Source organism: Helobdella robusta (genome assembly GCF_000326865.2).
Source record: "Helobdella robusta unplaced genomic scaffold HELROscaffold_15, whole genome shotgun sequence".
NCBI classification, from domain to species: Eukaryota; Metazoa; Annelida; class Clitellata; order Rhynchobdellida; family Glossiphoniidae; genus Helobdella; species Helobdella robusta.
This window is the reverse complement of record NW_008703839.1, coordinates 391,107-411,160: the sequence shown is the minus strand read 5'-3', so window position 1 is coordinate 411,160 and position 20,054 is coordinate 391,107. Positions and strand designations below refer to the sequence as shown.

The window sequence follows — 20,054 nt, the reverse complement described above, 5'->3', positions numbered from 1 at the left end:
AAAGTAAAATGTCAAAAAATGGTAACAAAAGTCATGTTTACAAACAATAAAAGAAGCAACTCAAACAATTATTTTAATTCTAGTTGTTTAAAAAATGAATTGTAAAAAAGGTGATAAATTTCCTTAGATGTCAACATTTTTGGCTTTTGCTGAAGCAAACTCGTTGATTATCTCTTCAAAATTTAAACCATTTCATTTTCTTAAATACTCAGCAATGCCAAGTTGCACAATCGCTGTTGACTCATTGTAGCTCTAAAGTAATTTGGTATTAATTTTAACTTACTGAATGATCGCTCACAGGTAGCAATGGACACATTTATAGTTAGTAAAATTTGAAAAGCAACTCATAAATTATGAAAAACGCTTTGGTCTCCGTATTCAATGATAAATTTGAAAAGATCTTCTGATGTTAAAATTTTTGTTTCATGTGTAGATAGTAACATTCTGCAATAAGATATTTCGAGATATAATTCAGTACCATCAATATCTAAATTGTAGAATTTCGCTAAATGTAAAAATTTTATTTCCAAGTTATCATTTTCTTTTTAAAATCTAGAATGAACCAGATTTTTTGGTTAGCTTTATTTAGTCGAGCGAACCACTCACTAATCTCTGAATTTATTCTGTCTACAGCACTTTTCATAATTTTTCGTAGTTCTTCTTCCGCATTCAAACCTACGTCTCTACATGTTTCTCCAGGCATTCGTTTTTTCTTTTCGTTCGTCCTTGTTATTGTTTGCACAGCTTCTTTCCTGTTTCAATACATTCATTAGCAATCAGATCTTTGTGATTAAATAACTGATTTTGATACTGCTTATATCAATGCTTGATACTCAATATCCTTGACTGCGTCATTAGAATTCATTTTAGGATCCTGTAGCCTCTTTTGAACTCAGTCAGTGGATTTCAAAACTCGATACCAGAAACCTTTCAAAGTAAAAAAATAGATGGCAAAATTTTTTTGCTATAAGGAATTTGCTTCAGATCTTGCTTCAATGGTCTGTGAGGCATCGTTTATTAATTGCTCAAGTACTTTTAATATTGCGTCCAAATGATCTTCAATAGGTTTTATGGCTTCAGTTCTCCAACTCCATCTTGCTTCAGATTCTGATTTAAGTGGGAAAACATTTATCAATTGCTGCCATCTTTGTACTGATCGTTAAAAAACATACTGCCGTTTAATCACTCCAAAAAATGTTATCATTGCAATATTTTCTTTTGCTGCATGCACTCCCACAAAATTTAAGGAATGGTTATTACAATTCATAAAAAGTGCTAAAGTGTTCGATTCCATTATACGTTCACTGACATCACTTTTATAACATTAGCGTTGTCGTAGCATTCAGATCGACAATTTTCAAAATCTATTTTGTCTTTGTCTTTTAGCATCTCTATTTCAATTTGTATAAAACTAAGAAAAGATTCTTTTATCTGAACTGTTTTTTTCGTAGTCAATATCAACACCTTACAACTTGAGACATTTGTTCTCGATGGGAAATATCAGAAGATGAATCAAATAAAAGACCATAGTATTTTGCAGAAAATTTTTAAAAGAGTTAGCCATTAAATGAATAAATTCATTTTGTATTTGTGGAGACAAATATGAAATATTTTTGTTGCCTCCTGTAACATCATCTAAATGTTGCATCATAATGGGATAAAATTCAGATAACAACTTTACCAGCCCAATAAAATTCCTATTTTATTTTCATTATCAGTTGTTGATTGCCTATGTGCACTTAAGGCAAGATTATGAAAAGCCAATTATTTTATACAACATAAAAATCTTTTTAATAAATATATCACGCCATTTTTGTTTTTCATGTTCTATGGTCAATTGAAGCTGGAAATCAATCAGTGCTGCATTATTTAAATTTTTCCATTTCTTTCCATTCAGTAAAACATTTTCTATGGTTAGTTGAATTTTCGTGCATTTTTAAAGATTTAGGATGTTTTGTTTTACTTTTGTTTCAAAAGTAGATTTAGTCACAAGGCACGTAAATAAAATACAGCATAAGCAATAAGCTGAATGGGTATGAATAAAGAAAAACAAGCCAAGATTGATGCACTTTCTCACCATTTCCATTTCCTAGTTTTTTTGAACCAACTTTTCAAAAAATGTTATAATTGTAATATTTTCCCTTCCCTATCATTCTAATATAATCCTTTCATTGGCACAGTATGATTTATCGGGTAAAGTGTCTTCATCAACAGTATCAATAGAATCACCTTGACCATTATCAACAGATTTGGAAGAGCATGGTTGGAGGAATGATGACATCAATTAACTTGACTTTCTGCTCTTTGCTCGGCTAACTTTCGCTTTTTACGAACTTGGCACCATTCTTTTTTTTCTTGCTGTTTTTTTTGCTGTTTATGTTTTTTTAGAAAATAATTAGGGTAAAACAATTTTTTAAAATGATTTATTTTCAGAATATAATAATTTTACTAAATCAAAATACCAAGAAACACAGTAATTTGAATTAGCAGAAAAGCAACGTTTTAAATAAAAGGAGAAACGCTTAAAAAATATTTCTTATCACTTAACTGTTAAAGTATTAAAACTTAAATTAAATTTAAACCTAATTTTAACAACATTTAAAATCCGTATGTAAACACAAGAAGGCTCGCTTCGAAAGAATCCGCTTTAAAAAACTATCTCTGATTTAGGCGCCCTAATGCCAAAAATCACTAATTTATATTTATGTTTAAATCATATTTACAATTACAAAATTTTTTATTACAACTAAATTACAACTTTATCTATGTACACAAGCGACAATAGATTTTAATTTAGGCGTGTAAATTTATTGTAAAATTTTATTCAAAAGACTAATTTTTCGTTGTAAAGTTGACTATACTAATTGCTTCTAATTTCAGGATTATGATAATGTATAATTAGTGGTTAAAATATCTGAATTAATGATAATTTGTTGATGATTTAGTAATTTTTAAGTTTAGTTTACTCGTGGTTTTGACACTTGGTTTTGATCAGCGGAATTTTCACGTTGCTTTGTTAAGATCGAATTCTTTTTTAAATTTTGTCCCGACATGGATCTTGACTTTTTGAAAGAAGAGAATTGGCCGAGGATGGACAATACAGCCGGTGAACCAGTCAAAAGATTGCACGAATGGTGCTGAAAGAATTCGAAACTGCTTTCTTCGCTAACCGACCAAGTGAAACAGTTGGAGGCAAGAGATGAGAAAAAGTTTTTAAAAATCGAAAGATTGAAGACGGACCTCGAATCGGCAAAGAAGGTAGCAAAACCTCAATACTGAATGTGTTGATGTGGTCACCAAAGGTGCAAAAGTGTAAAAAAAAGCCTTTAGATCAGTTAGTAGTTGCCAACACCACTGTTGGTGAGATGCAGGAGAGAGAAAAAGGAAGAAAAATCTGCTTCAAATCTGACAAATAATAAAGCACATGACAAAACCAAAATTAGAGAAATTTTCAAGGCTATAAATAAATCTGACGTTTCAGTAGCATACTCAAGAAGATTTAGATCAAAAGAACCCAACAAAACTTGTGCCGTTATTGGTTGGTTTGTCTGATGCTGCTATCAGGAATCCCGTCCTCTTGGCAACTAAAAAATTGATAGACTTTGACAAATTCAAATTTGTTTACGTTAGTCCAGATTTGACAGAAGCTGAAAGACAACTGTATTATAAATTGAGACAGGAACGAAACAGATTGAATGCAGAACTTGGTGCAGACTTGTCCTTTCGATATGGCATCCGTGGAAATCAGGTGCAGAAATTCAGAAAACTTTGTTAATTTAAATTCAACTTATAATAAAGCAGGTTTTCTAAACAGACACAACACCCTACACTGTATGTATTTAAATGCTACTTCTTTAGATAATAAACTGAATAAATTCAGAGTTGTTGTTGAGACGTATAATCCATCTTTAATGTATATAGAAAAAATAAAAATGATGGACGTAGTGGTGGCGGAGTGTGTCTGTTTATCAATTCATCTGTCAATTCTTATGAAATCAATGATGCTGTTTTCAACAGGAACAAAATTGAACAAGTATGGGCAGTTATTTTTATTTTTATCATGGTAATTATTTGGTGAGGTGTATCTATAGACCAGATCTTGAACTTGTCTTCAAACAAGCTAGGTATTACGTTCAAAATAATGGTTTTAAAGATGTTCTGATAATGGGAGATTTTAATTTCCCATCAATAAAATGGATCAATCACAACAATTAAAATGTCACTGGCATTTAACACAAACTTAGCGATATAATTAACGACATGTTTCTCTATCAACATGTTAACGTACCAACATTTCATAAATCTAATGGTGTAACAGAAAACATTTTGGATTTGAATTTTACAACGAAATCAGGAAACATAGGTTTGGTAGATCCAATTTTTGTTCTCGGTAATATAACTCAGGGTCATCTCATTTTGCTCTTTGATTTTGTTGTAGAAAGTGTCTGCTCAGTTCAACAAAAGTCTATTTATAAATTTTTATATAATAAAGGAAATTATAGGAAAATATCTCAAGTGATATCTAATGTAGATTGGACTAAATTATTTGAAAACATGACTGTACAACAAATGTATGACTAATTGCTTTATTACTTAAGTGAAGTAATCAATATTTTGTATCCATAGTCAATGCATCAAAACGTCGTAATAACAGCTCCATGGATCAATTCACATTTAATAATAAAATAATAATAATATAAACATTTATGAAGCGCCCATTTGTTCAGCTGCTTCAGAGGCGACCGGAGCCCGTGTTAAAAAGATGAGTCTTTAATCCCTTTTTGAAAAGACTCAACGAGGAACATTGTCTTAACTCAAGAGGTAACGCATTCCAGACATACGAAGCAGCATGACGAAAACCGCGGCCAGCCAGGCGGGATCTGGCAACGGGAATGTTTAGGAAACCTGTTGAGCTGCTGCGGAGTGATCTAGTATGCTCATGTCTGGATATGAGGTCGTATAGATATGTTGGGGATTTTAATAAAAGGGTTTTGAAGGTAAGGATTGCAATTTTGAAGATGATTCGAGCGGAAATTGGAAGCCAATGAAGCATTGGAAAAAGAATGGAAGAACTAAAACGAGGAGGTTTATTAAATATCAGTTTAGCAGTTTTATTTATTTTAAAATCACTTATCAGAAAAAAAGTGTCTAAAATATAAAAATAGCATTTGTAAATGGAATGATAAAAATTTACGTGATGAATATAAAGATTTCTGCAAATATTTAAAATAAGAAATTGATAAAGCACGTCTTTGTTATGAGCAAACATTAGTTGAACAAGCTAAGGATAATCCCAAAATTTTTTACAAATGTCTTAATAGTCAACAAACAATGAAAAAGTCAATTAAGTCTTTAAAGAAATTAAATGGCAAACTAAGTCACGACTCAGTTGAAATTTTAAATCTAATAAATGCCAGTTTCAAGATGTGTTTGTACTAGAAAACGATAATAAAATTTCGCCTTTTTATGTAAATGAAAGAAATTTTGAACAATTTATAGATATGATGCCTGATGATATCAGTTTGCTTTGTTTATTGTTTTAGATAAACTTAGACAGCTCGATGAAAACAAATCTTGTTTGTTGACAAACTGCATCCAGTATTGTCAAAAAAGTGTGCAGAGGCGTTTGCTGTTCCAATTGCTTTGATATTCCAGGCCTCTTTGGCCACCAGTTAACTTCCACTACAATTCAAATTGGCAAACGTTTCACCTATCTACAAAAAAGGCGACAAAACTGTATCAACAAATTATCGCCCGGTTTCTTTAACATCAGTTCCGTGTAAAATAATGGAAAGTATAATTCAAAAAAGTGTAGAAGATCATCTTATAAGGAATAACATAAAAGTAAGACAACAATGGTAAATCATGCACAACAAATCTACTTGAAACTATTGATTTTATTTCCTAGAATTTGGATAATTCTATTCCAGTGGATGTAGTCCTGCTTGATTTTGCCAAGGCATTTGATACTGTTCCACAGAAGATTACTAGCTAAATTAGATGCTTATGGAATAAATGGATCGGTGTATAAATGGATTAAATCATTGGTCCTTTACTCTTCATTCTCTACATCAATGACTTATCAACTAATCTGATAATGTTTTGTAGAAACAATGCTGGTAGACTGTCTGGACCTGTACCGGATGGACAGGCCTTCGTTAGCATGTGCAAGACGGAGTATGGGGCAAATTGTTGATGTTGACGACTATTGATTGTTGTTGCTTTTGTTGGTGGAGTTTTGTAGGACAGATCGGTTGACATGAAAGCAAAATGGGTGTTGAGTGTGTTGGCATCAATTTGCTGTGGGGTTGACGTGTTGAATGATTTGTCAGAGTCTCTAATCTTGTTGACTTGGTCCCACATGGCTTTGCTTCCACGCTTACTGTTAGTGAAAGTATTTGAGTTGAAGTTGATGATTAGTTTATTGATGTATTTGATTATTGCTTCGGCTTTTAGGATGGATCCTGATCTCATGAATTTATTTTTTTGGCGAAGTGGATATTTGATGAATGGGCTGATACGTGTTGTAAGTTGAGTTGATGATTTTATAAAATTTATCAAAACAGTGTTCCAAAAAATTGTCATTAGAGTTTGTTATGAACGTATTATCGTTATTATTGTTATTATTATTATTATTATTGGCATCATTGTTAATATTATTATTGTTGCAAGTATTATTACTATTAGGACTATTATTATTATTGTTATTTTTAATATTATCAAAATTAATAATATTATTATTAAAAATTGCTGGCAGAGTTTTGTTTGTGGTGGTGATGTTGAAGTCGAAGATATTATTGAAGTCATGTTGTTGAGATGTTGAAGGCAGGCATTACTCTGTGAAGAATGACGGCAAAATGAGATGACTTTTCTAGTGGTGTTGTTTCTCGATGTTAAGATAGTTGGTAGAGATGGAGGAGCAGCAACCACCCCAAGATGATGCGTTGAAACGTGCGACTTATAAGTGTGAGTGATGTCCAGGTTTACATTAATGGTCCTCTTTAATGTAAACCTGTAATGGTAATGGTAATTTTCCACCTTGATGGGTCCTCTCTAACGCAGTATTAGAGAGGACCCATCAAGGTGGAAAATTCGTATGATGGATGATTTAGTGGATGATAGATGGCACAGATGAAGTATGGTTCACTGTCAATAATACCCTTGAGAAAAAGGGTTTTCAGTGCATCATTGACAACATGAGGTAAAACGATGCGAATTTGAGATGAGATGGATGACTTCAAAGAGATAACAACGCATCCTCCACGCTGCCTGCCAGGGCGGTCTTTTCTGAAGGGTGTGTGGCCTTTTTAAAATTTCTGCAAAATTTCTTGAATCTAAACATAATAAATTAGCGTTAAAACTACCATGTCTAGAGTATCTCTGTTTTAAAATATTAATTACTTGATCCATTGACACGAAATATTTCTTTCACACTTTCAAGAGATTCGTGGGCTCTAATTTTTTTACCTTCAAAATATTTTAGTGTCGACATTTTTTTGCTCTTGTTTGCTGTTTGAAAATATTTAGAAATTTGTATCTGCTTGGAAATTGAATCAAAATATGGCGTTAAAATTAATATGTAATAGCTTATAACCACTGATGTTATAATGCTTTAATGTATTTAAATGTATTTAGAATTTTAATACAATGATTTTGCTGTTTCAGTTTGGTTATGTTCAATACAAACTATTATTTGAAGCTGTAATATAATTAGAGGTAATTTCAGTTAAAACTAAAAATATATAAACTTTCTTTTGGCAACTGCCGGGACATCGGGAAATTTCGGCCCAGTCCAAACCTGCCTTTGCATTATAAAAACATCTCCGAGAGTTGTAAAGGGTAATTAGCACATGGGCTACTAACGAGTAATAAGAATATTATGCATATGTTCCAATAAGCTATCGGAATCAGATACATCGCCCTTAATAAGCCTTGGAGTTATATAAAAAAAGTATCGCTGTAAGGTGTAGAGGGCCAAATAAATTAGTAAATGCGTAGCCCTAAAGAGTAATTAGCATATTATGTATATGCTACATTAAGATATCGGAATCCCTCCCTGAAATAATCGCCTCCTGATGTCTAATAACCTCAAATACTCTTCAGTATTAATCATAAGTAATTTAGTCATGAGTAATTTATAGTCAATGACTCTTGCTAATGAATGATTTTTCCGAACCGTGATGTGGGATTATGATGACTAATTATCGTGAATTATTACAGAAATATAATTTTGATTGATCTTAAATTATACAATATATACAATTGTTTATCGAACTTTTTTGTAATAAAATAATTATTGTTAATATTAACAAAAATTATTTAAATTATTTTCTGTATTTATAAATTTCTAATTTCTCTCCTTTTCAATCCGTTTACAGAAAATGTTATTCTACAGAAACAGTCTTCCTTCAAGTTCACGACCAACTTGCTAACATATGTGGAAACCAAAATTGTGCTCTCATGGTCAGCCTGGGTCTTTCAGCAGCTTTTGACACCATCATCAGATGCATATTGACAGACTTGAAGCAGAATATGGCATCACAAGATCTGAATTATCTTGGTTTCAATCTTATCTTTCTAATAGTGCTCAATATATTAAACTTGGCTCCCACTCTTCTTCTAGCACCACCTTATCTACTGGAGTTCCCTAAGGGTTTGTCCTTGGTCCCATTCTTTTCACTACTTATACCTCTCTTATTTATAATATCATTAACAATTTTGGCTTACTCTTTCATCAATATGCTGATGACATGTATAATAGCTAAAACTTCCACCTCTAATCATATATCTTAGTTTTACAATAAAAGATTGGCATTTATCAAACTTTCTTCAGCTAAATTCTCACAAATCTGAAGTAATGTTTCTTGATACTCCACAACAGCTTATCAAATGTTTCCTCCCATCACATGTTCTCTTGGCTGATTCTTCTCTCTCCTCAGCGTCTAAACTTAAAATTTTTAGACTTTTGACTCATTTCTATCTTTCAATTCTCGTGTCTTAGCCTCGATCAAACCTTGTAACTATTACTAGTACTTAAAACATCTTAACCATCATATCTTCATCAACTTATTCTTGGTGTCAATTTAACATTAAACAACACACACGTAAATATTTTAGCAGTATATAGACCCTCCAACACTGACCTTAATATTTTAATCCAAAAGCTCGAACTTATTTTACTCACGTTCAAGCCACACACAAAGAGCTACTACTTAATTGGCGACTTTAACCTTGACCTCAATAAACTCAACAGTGACAACGTCGTTGCTGACTTCTTTAACCTACTATCATCATACAACTTCTTACCTCTTATAACTTCCTCTACTCGCATCTCAACTTTTTCTTGCTCACTCATCGACAATATCTTTACTAACAACCTAACTCCTCACTTATTTGGAATAATACTGTCTGACATATCTGACCATTTCCCTATATTCGCCATCGCTCCCAAATCAGAAAACTCAAACCATGCCCCTATTAAGCACTTCAGAAACCTAACTGAAGAATCTATAAACAACATCAACAATTTCTTATCGAACCACTACTGGAATTCTTTGACTTCTCTAAAAAATGTCAACGACTGCTGCTCTGTTTTGAATACTATCTTAACTCACTCTCTAGACACTTTTGCCCCCCTCCGTCCTGTCAAAAACAAAAAGAAAAAATGCTGGATCAATGACAACATTCTAAGCCTTGCAAAAAAACAAACTATAAATCATAAGCCTTAAATATCCAACCACCCGCAACATTGCCACCTACAAAAGCTTCAGAAACATGTTCACATCTATTAAACGAAAAACTGAACGGGACTATTTCTCTAACAAACTTGAAGACGCACATAACAATGTTGGACAAAAATGGAACACTATCAAAGAAATTCTAAACAAGCAACCTCCAAACTCATCAATCACCAAACTAACTATCAACAACCAAGCAATTGAAAATAAACAAGAAATTTGTGACCTTCTCAATACCCACTTTGCAAACATCGCTAGTCAACTACTCTCAAACCAACCTCCCAGCTATGGTAGTCCTACAGATTTTATGAGCCCATCCACACCCTATTCCATTTGTCTATATCCTGTTAATGAACAAGAAATATTAACTACTGTTAATATCTTGAAAAACAAAAAGAGCTATCATCTATGCAGACGATGGACTCAACATGTTCCTTATCAAAAGCATAATTTTCTCTATCATGTCACCACTTAATCATATCTTCAACTTATCACTAAGCACTGGAATCTTTCCTGACTCATTTAAAATATCCAAAATCATACCGGTATTCAAGAAAGGAAACAATGATGACATTAACAACTACAGACCCATTTCCATTCTTTCCCCGCTGTCAAAAATTCTTGAAAAACTTTTCTTTAAAAGACTCTCTAATTTCTTCTACTCCAACAATACTATCTGCAACAACTAATACGGATTCAGACCCAACCACTTTACTGAGCTTGCTATTCTTGACTTCACTCAGCATATACTAAATGAAATGAATAACAAAAATCTTTCTATTGGCATATTCCTGGACTTATCCAAAACCTTCGATGTCATCAATCACAAAATACTTCTATCCAAACTACATCATTACGGAGTTAGAGACACAGCTCACAACTGGATGAGAAGCTATCTCTCATCACAGACACAATATGTTTCCATGGACAACATCTATTCAAAGCACGCTCATGTTCATCACGGGGTACCACAAGGATCCATACTAGGACCCCTTCTATTTTCTATCTACATAAATGACCTCTGCAACGTCTTCAACCAAATGCGTACTGTTCGCAGACGACACCAACCTTCTTTTCACTTCCAACAACCTACCAGATTGTTCTGCACTTATCAATCTTGAACTCCAAAAATACTCTAACTGGGTATCCAATAACAAACTAATCATAAATTATTCGAAATGTGCATACATTATTTTTGGCCCAAACATAGTCACCAACCAAGCTTCTAACCTAAACCTATTAATTAACGGCGTTCCTATAAACCGCACCCTGTCAACCAAATTTCTTGGAATCACCATCACAGAAAATCTTTCATGAAATTCTCACCTACAAACTATCTCAGACAAAATCAACAAACTCACAGGCATCTTCTACAAAATCAAATATAAACTCTCTCTTTCTGCTGTTCACACGCTTTATTACACATTCATCTACCCTTATCTAACCTACTGCATCACACTTTGGGGAAATAGTCCAAAAAGCTACCTGAATAACCTAATACTTTCCCAATAAAGATCAATACGTTTAATTTTTAACCTCAAACCTGATTCCTATACTAAACCCTTCTTCCTAGCAAAAAAAATTTTACCACTTAACTTCATCTGTCTTTACTACTCTGCTTTATTCTTTTTTAAATTTATCAACAATCTTCTCCCACCTCACTTTATCAACTTCTACACATTAAGTAAATCCGTCCAATCTACAACCACTAGACACACCCCTCTCTTCTATATCTACAAAACTCGCCTCGAATTAATCCAGACAAGCATAAAAATAACAGGTCCTAAAATTTGGACAGAACTTGTACCTCCCCATCTAAGAGCCATCATAAACCTACAACATTTCAAGTCAAAATTTCGTGCTTTTTTATTGACACTGGATCTCGACTCCACCACCTAATACTATATTAAGAATACGTTAGAACAAATGATGCGGATGAATGGTCTTTATGAATGGTTAAACATTTATGTGTTTATATATGTACTGAGCGAACATTTACATAGTTATATGTCTATATATGTATGACACGAACATTTACTTATTTATCTTCAATTATCTTTCTGCTTCAGTTATTTTCCTTATCTTATTTCATTAACTATTCATGTATCTACCTGCGGTGGCCACCACAAGACAAACAGTCTTATTCGGTCTCCGCATATTCAACTTCATAACTTTTATTCACTTATTTGATATGTTGTTGATTATGAATAAAACTTTGAAAATTGAAATTGAATTGAAATTATATCGCGTCATTCATCAACTCGTCAACTTTTTTCGTCTTCATATACTCAGTTGCATCAACCTTTCAGCAATTCATCAGTTGTCAACAAATGTTTTACATACAGCTCTCCTTCCATATGAAATGGTTTGCTTGCCATTATTCGTCAACAACCAACCATCAAACATTTGAGGAAACGATAAAAGAAATTTTTGTTTATCCAGGTCTACGGAAACGTCAAAAGTCATTGTTTATTCCAGGACCCCTGAAGCTATGCATAGGACGCGATATAAATAAATAATAATAATAATATAAATTAAACAACATTACAAAATAAAATTATTCAGAATGATCCAGTTTTAAACTACTAAATTTTATTGATCTGCATTTTAGTCTAATAATGACTTTGAGTCCTTATATTTTTAAATAAATTTAAATGAAAATTATTTGTTTTGTTGTTTTCAAGAATTAATTGAGCTCCATGAATTGTTTTTTAGCACTTGGGGTAATGGTATCGTTTTTCAAAGAGGCAGATGTCAGTAAGTCATTTATTTTAAATACATTTAATATAGAATTTTTTTAATTTTTGCACATTTCCACAGCAAATTTATTAGAAAATAACGTTTGGGCATCATGGTCATTATGTAGTGCCACTTGTGGTAAAGGATTCAAAACCAGATATGTTGACTGCAATCAAAAACCAAATTGCATAAACGTTCAACAAAGAATGGCTTGTAATGAAGGACTTTGCGCAAAAACTTTAAAAAGTTATTTTACTTTATTTTAGCTTTGTTAGAAAAAATTTAACTTTCATAACAATATCGTTAAGTAACACGAAGATCAATGTAGTAGGTATGAATATAATAAACCTGTAATCTCCAAAATGTTTTTTTTTTCATAAATAATTTTTCATTAACTTCGTTTTAAAATTTCGCTGTTTTTTTAAATAAATAAATAATCAAAATTTGTTCAATTTTTGTTTAATTATAGAAATTGCTTTAGTATGGTAAAACTTTTAATTTTGTAGATTAGTCGAACGATTTTAAAATAAACATAATTCATCAAATTAACACAAACCAAAAAATAAATAAGAAACGAAAAAATTATATTTTTTTGTAAATAATTTGAAATAAAAAGAAAAATACAAAAAATAATTAATGTTTATGATTTATAATTTTAGATTATTTAATTTCCTATTTTACCCAACCGGTTCTGGGCATGACATAAAGCTGCATCCACGCTGCCTTGCGTGCTTTTGAGCAAAAGGCTAGGCCCACCGCTTATAACTGGTGGTTGTCGTCAGGATGGGTGTCCGGATGTAAAAACTTTTCCACAAATTACTCTCATACCATCACAAAGAAAAACAACGGCCCCAAGTCCCCAGCAGGCCTTTTGTGGTCAAGGGGTGCCAAGAATCCCTGGGAAGTATGCAATAGCGGATGAATGTTGCAAAAAAATTCAGAATGGCCCCTCTATGGTACTTAGACTTGGAACGCTCAATGTTGGATCACTGACTGGCCACAGCATGGAAATCGCAAAAATGCTCGAGCGTAGCAGGATTGATATTTGCTGCCTTTAGGAAACCCGATAAAAATCGAATGGTGTCTGTCTTGTTAACTCAAAAAAAAAAATATAAACTATTCTGGAATGGTCAAAAGACGGCCAAAAATGGTGATAGAATTTTTGTCAGAGAACCGCTAGCTCAAGAAGTACTGGATATTAAAAGGACTAATTCACGTCTCAAGTGGATCAAGCTTTGAATAGAAAAGCAAACAATGATTATTTTTTCTGCATATGCACCGCAGACAGGCGAATCAGAAGAGATGAAAAATGACTTCTGGGCTGCTTTCTCTGACACCATCTCAACAATACCAAAATCTGAAACAATCCTGATTGGAGGCGATCTCAATGGCCACGTTGGAAAAAAAACAGATGGTTTTGACAACGTACATGGCGGTTTTGGCTATGGAAAACGGAATGAAGATGGCAACCGCATCCTTGAGTTTGCTGAAAGTCACGGGTTTTGTTTATTGAACACATATTTTAGAAAGAGGGTGGAACATCTCATAACATACAATAGTGGACAATCAGCCACGCAAATTGATTTCTTCGCTGTCAAGCAACAACACCGAAGGCTATTCAAAAATGTCAAAGTTTATACCTGGCGAATCATGTGTCGCTCAACATAGACTTCTTGTGGCAGACCTGGTTGTCGAACTGTCAAAACATAAGTCTAAACAAATGCTTCGGAGAATCAAAACGTGGAAGCTGAAAAGCAATATTCATCAAGAAAAATTTCAACAGATTGTCGCCACACTGTTAGACCACCAATCGAAGCCAGTACAGATTGGAGTACATACGAAACCGTTTTGATAAACGCTGCAACTACAGTTTGTGGGAAAACTGGTACAAAACGTCAGCAGGAACGGGTCAGAAGAACAACTATGCAAGACGTCAAGTTGCACTGGCTCGGACAGATCAGTGCGGAGAGTGGCTCACTAAAAGCAAAGGTGAACAAATGAAATCTCTGTATTGTATAGCAAAACAAGCAAAGCGTGAGAAAAAAGACATAGTTGGTGCCTCATGTATCAAAAGACAAAAACGAGATGGTTCTTGAACAAGATGAGATCAAGCTACAGTGGAGAGAATACTTCAACCGTCTGTTAAACGAAACAAATCCCATCAATGTTAACTTTGACGCTCCACCCATCGAAGTTCCGATTTCAGACATCACTGTAGAGGAGCTTACAGAAGCTCTGAAAGCTATGAAGGATGGAAAGGCAGCAGGGCCCTCTGGACTCACAAATGACATTATCAAAGCATCTGGTACTGCAGGTATCCAAACGTTACTACAACTTTGCCGTGAAATCTGGAGAAATTGCTCAATGCCGACTGAATGGAACTATAGCATGACAGTTCCGCTATACAAAGGCAAAAGTGATCTATTAAACTGTTCATCATATTGGGGTATACGTCTGTTAGAACACTCCTTGAAAATTGTTGAGAAAATCATTGAGAAAAGATTAACGTCGTGCATCAGAATCGGAAATTATCAATTTGGTTTCCTAGCGGGGAAATCAACAATTGATGCAATTCACATCCTTCGGCAACTGCAAGAGAATTACTTCGCAAAGCATCAACAACTATCACACATTTTTGTAGACCTTGAAAAAACATTTGATCGAGTTCCCCGTGAAGCAATCAGGTGGAGTCTACGTCAACAGCTCATTCCAGAATATCTTGTGCAGAAACATGGCCAATGACAACCGAACTGGAACAACAACTTCAACGAACCGACATGAAAATACTCCGATGGATGCAACGAATTAGTCCACCGAAATCCTGCGTCATGCTGGTTTGGATGAAATAAAGGACGAATGCCGGCAACACCGTCTGCTGTGGTTTGGTCATGTCAAACGAAGTAGAAACAGTGCCATAACTTCTCTTGCAGATGTTGAAGTACCTGGCACACGTCCCAAAGGCCGTCCAAAATGTCCTGGTCGCAAACAATCGAGCAAGACATGAAAGCTCTAAATTTAAATGAAATGGATACAACTGATCGTCTATTTTGGCGCAAAAAGTTGATGGCAAAGAAAACAACGTTCTACCTTGGGGAACCGGGACTTTGGACGCAAAACGAAGATTAATTTTTTTATATTTTACCCAACATTAACGGTAACTGTTGTGAAAATTATATAATGTTTCAGACAAAGTATTATATTGAAAACTGTTTTTTACTATAGTCAATTGGAAAGGTAACATAGCAAAAGCACCACTATGTTTGATTTTTAAATTTAATATAAGAGTTATAAACATTATTACTCACAATCGTGGATTAATTTATAGAATCAACCAGCTCCGCAATTTATAAACATGATGGATTTTGGAGTAATTGGTCGAAATGTAGCGCTAGTTGTGGCATTGGAAATTCTACCAGACATTGGATTTGTATTAATTCTCAGGACTGTTTACAGATTTCAGAAACTAAAATTTGCAATGGTGATTGTTCCAGAGAAATAAGTAAACTACCCAACGTTTACAACTCTTTTGTAAATCATAATGCTTTAGTAAAAATTATTATACTTCAAGCGATTTTTTAACATAGGTTTTTATTATTATTCAAAGCCTATTTTTAATAATACAAACATTAAAAAATTCAGTTTATGAGCATGTTAGTTCTGAATGGTCTAAATGGTCTCTGTGTAGTGTGTCATGCAGCCAAGGAATACGGACTCGCTTTCGGTTATGTGCTAACGAAAACACTGCGTGTCGTAACATTAAAGAAACTGAAAAATGTTTCCAACAGCAATGCATTTCAAGTTTGCTTTTCACTTTTCAACACATTAAATTGTAAGCTTTAATATTTTATCTAATTAAATAACACAATGCTCATCAAAAAGTGAATTTTAGGAGTCAAATTTTACTTATATTTGGTGTCGCAACGATTCTTCTTTACGTATGCACTTGCTTACCATTTCAGTGAGTATAATTCATAAAATTCAGCAAATAAATAAGAAAAGTCTATAAAAAAATGTTTTCAGATTGAAAAAACATTGCCTCAAAAATGAAACAGTAAGTAATGGGTTTTTTTCAAAGTTTCAAAATACTATCATCGATGATGAAGAAAAAAAAAGCTCTGAAAAATCTCTTAGTAGCCGCAGTCTGGTCTTACTTTCCTATTCGAATAGCTCCTTAAAATTGCCAAACATTTTAAAATTTGACCAAAACACTCAAACAGTTGAAGAACCCGTGGTACAAATCAACATGCTATCTAATCCAACAATTAAAAAAGTTTTATCTGACAAAAGTTTGGAAAAAGAGGTAGAACCTTTAAAAGCTGATAAAGATCAATTTTTTTACAACCAGACAAATGATTTACTGGATTTAAAAAAACCTTTTATTTCGGTCGTCAAAAAAAATATGACTGAACTAAACGCACCAGGTCCGGAAAAATTGGATGAATTATTTTTACAAAGCTTAAAAAGTAAAGTAAATAAAGCAAAAACTATTTATATATTGGATGAGATTCACGAAAAAATTTTGTCTTCGCAAGTTAATGAAAAATTCACTGGGTTGGATATATCATTCGAAAATCCTAAAAATGTTGCAATTGATATAAGATATAACGCAAACGAAGTTGTGTCAAATTGCGTCTGTGCTGATAACAATTTAAACGGTGACATAACATTTTTTTCGTGTCCCCTAGTAAAATCAAAAACTGAATTTTATACACCAATCAACAATCATTCCGATTTTTGTTTAAATACAAATTGTCACTGCCCTTATGCATCTTATTCGGAAACTAACACAAATTCAAATTCAGCTATCAAAAAATTGTTTGGTTCATATTCGGCATATGACATCAGAACCAATACAAAAAATTTGTTACAAAAAAAGCTTTCATACATTAACAATATTTTTCCAAAAGTGTGTATTCAAGACGAATCTGGTGGATCATTTGAAACAGAACAATTAAATATATTTACCAGTAAAAATAGCAATGTGCTAGTAAATACGTGCACAAAACAAGAATTAGACCAAAGTTCATCAGTAAACTGTGGAGAAAATGATATCTCAATTGAAAATAAAATGGTACATGCATCAGCTAGAGAAAATAATACAACTGATGAATTGAGGGCGAGCCATGAAAATTCTTTACGTCAGTCATCCGATAGCAATAGTCTGCATCTGAAATTTATTTGCGATAAAAGAGAATCAAAGTGTAAATTAGCGTTATGTGAAAAATTGAAAAATGTAAGTCGGCTTTCGAATTCAAATCTTAACCGTGATGAAAATCGCATTATCAATTTTGGAGTGGTAAATTTTAGCGATAGTCCACTCAGAAATAAACGTCCAAATTGTAATAGTAATAATTGTGACGAAAATGTTCACAACTTAAAAGATGTTTGTTTTCAGGGTTGTCCATATAGAATCGGTCGTTCAAATTCTAATTGTGACGACAACTGCGTAAACAGTTTGCAGGATGTACGTTCTCGCAACAGTCTACCTAAAAGTCAGCTTTCAAACATGAATAATTATAGCGACAAAAACCATTCTTTGAAAAATGCGGAAAAATATAAGACGAAAAATGTTGAATTTAAAAATGACGATTCAACAATAAACCAATATGCAATACTTCCAACCGTGCAAAAATATGATGCCGGCTCACAAACCATAATTAGTAAAATAAATAAAAAATCCGTTAAAACATGCACGGATAATGGCGACGTTCGAAGATGCATACAGATTTCGAAAAAAATTCAGTGCAATTTACAAGAATATAAAAATGACGAAAGTAAATCAAATTTTGATTTGCATAAGAAAGAATTTTTTCAAGAACTAAGAAACAAATTCGAAATGGAAAACGAAAAAACAAATTTTAACACAGCTAAACAACAATCAACAACAGTAAATGCTAATAATGTTGAAAAAATTGTTGACGAAAAAACTAAAAACGAAAAAGACGAAAACGACTCTGTAATGAAGATGATAAATGAGAGAAATACAAGTTTTTTCTATCCTTGCTATCAGGCGCCTAACATGATTCCCAAATATGCCTATGGTGACATGAGATTATTCAATGTTAATAAGCTTTCAAATTGTAATAGACAAGTGAGAAGTTCATTTCCTTTGGACAAATTTTGCTTGAAAAACAGATTTTCTGAAAATAATTTTTTGTATCGCAAGCGATTTATTCTTCCAAACACTCTTACTATGAATCCGTTGTACAACATTTCTGTTAAACCACAACCAGAAATAAACAAAGTGACATATTACAATATGCCTCATCGAACCCCAATATTATCAAACTTATTAACTTTACCCAGGTTTTTTTAACGTTAAACAACTCTTTATTTGTTTAATAATTTAAAATGTAAATTTTTTAATTAACCGGTAAACTGTTCAAGCTCTGCTTTAAATTAATTATTTCAAGCCAGATTGTTAAATTATGCTTCGTTTTGCAAAAATTATTTTTAACCATACACATGTAAGTTCGTAGACATAAATATGGAGTTAGATATGCTTCATTGCCGTTGTTCTACCTAGAATGCACTGCACGTATTATAATTGACCTAGAAGAGTTTTCGTCATTAAATTAAAAACTTTTCCGACTCTGAGAAAAAATTTTCAACTCCCGACTCCGAGTCGTAAACATTTGCTTTGCAATTTAATTAAATGTTAAAAATTATTTTTGTTTATTTATTTTTATTATATTTCTCTCATCAGTATTTCTCAGCAGAGGCATCAGTAGCAAACACTCAATGAACATGAACTGTATGTAAATAGGTGCAGTGGCGGATTAACCTTTTTGCCGCCTAGAGGCAATCGTTGTTTGCCGCCCCAATTTTAAATTTTATAATAAATTTAGAAATTAAATTCATATAAACGCAATATTTTTAAAACATTTTTATTAAGTACATTCTTTAATAATATTTATGTAATATAATATTATCAATTTTAAAAAATAAATTTTCTTTCATTGCAGTTTATAAAAGTTATTTCAAAACTTTACGACGTGCCTTCTTGTGCTTAAATTTATCAATAACGAAATTAATGTCTAAATCTTGCAAAATTGTTTTTTTCGATGCATAGAATTGCAAGATAATTTAACTTTTCTTCGGACATTGTCGAACGCTAATAGTTTTTAACGCGCTTTAAACAAGAAAAAGATCGCTCGGCCGAACAGTTTGTAGCAGGAGTACAAGTGTATATCCGAAGTGCAATGTCTACATTTGGATATACACACTGCAAGTCATTCATTTACACAAATCAATTGGAGTGTGTGGAACTGCATTTTGGTCTAAGGTAGCCAAATGAGACTTTAAATGTAACAGTTCAGTATTTAAGGTGTCGTCTAGATCGTTAGAAATAAAGATCTTAATCCATCCGCTGCAATCTCTAGCTCACCCATTGACAATGTTTTGAACTGTACAATTGCTTTGAAATTTTTATTAATTTCTACATAAGCGTTTCGTTTCTTGTTCATTTCAGAATTTAAGTTATCCACAATTACCAAAAATATGATTACACGAAAATTTTCTCGAGTGGTAAATTCTGTTCCATTGTCAACTGATTCGTCGTAATGCCGCTTCCGTTTT

The 20,054-nt window shown here is 32.9% G+C and overlaps 4 protein-coding genes across 4 annotated transcripts; 3 read left to right on the top strand and 1 right to left on the bottom strand.

Moving 5' to 3' along the window:
* Positions 1 to 3,051: 3,051 nt before the first annotated feature.
* On the top strand, positions 3,052 to 3,775 carry HELRODRAFT_169160 (hypothetical protein; the record flags this gene model as incomplete). Its single annotated transcript, XM_009015030.1, has 3 exons — positions 3,052 to 3,106; positions 3,179 to 3,258; positions 3,485 to 3,775. The coding sequence occupies 3 exons, from the start codon at positions 3,052 to 3,054 to the stop codon at positions 3,773 to 3,775; spliced, it is 426 nt and encodes a 141-aa protein (XP_009013278.1).
* A 3,289-nt stretch (positions 3,776 to 7,064) lies between these two features.
* On the bottom strand, positions 7,065 to 7,492 carry HELRODRAFT_169158 (hypothetical protein; the record flags this gene model as incomplete). Its single annotated transcript, XM_009015029.1, has 2 exons — positions 7,065 to 7,282; positions 7,402 to 7,492. 2 exons carry the CDS (start codon positions 7,490 to 7,492, stop codon positions 7,065 to 7,067), a joined length of 309 nt encoding a protein of 102 aa, XP_009013277.1.
* A 6,371-nt stretch (positions 7,493 to 13,863) lies between these two features.
* Positions 13,864 to 16,316, top strand: HELRODRAFT_169157 (hypothetical protein; the record flags this gene model as incomplete). Its single annotated transcript, XM_009015028.1, has 3 exons — positions 13,864 to 13,975; positions 15,812 to 15,954; positions 16,116 to 16,316. 3 exons carry the CDS (start codon positions 13,864 to 13,866, stop codon positions 16,314 to 16,316), a joined length of 456 nt encoding a protein of 151 aa, XP_009013276.1.
* A 403-nt stretch (positions 16,317 to 16,719) lies between these two features.
* Positions 16,720 to 19,773, top strand: HELRODRAFT_169156 (hypothetical protein; the record flags this gene model as incomplete). The annotated part of the gene is made up of 2 exons (XM_009015027.1): positions 16,720 to 18,782; positions 19,620 to 19,773. The coding sequence occupies 2 exons, from the start codon at positions 16,720 to 16,722 to the stop codon at positions 19,771 to 19,773; spliced, it is 2,217 nt and encodes a 738-aa protein (XP_009013275.1).
* Positions 19,774 to 20,054: the final 281 nt, after the last annotated feature.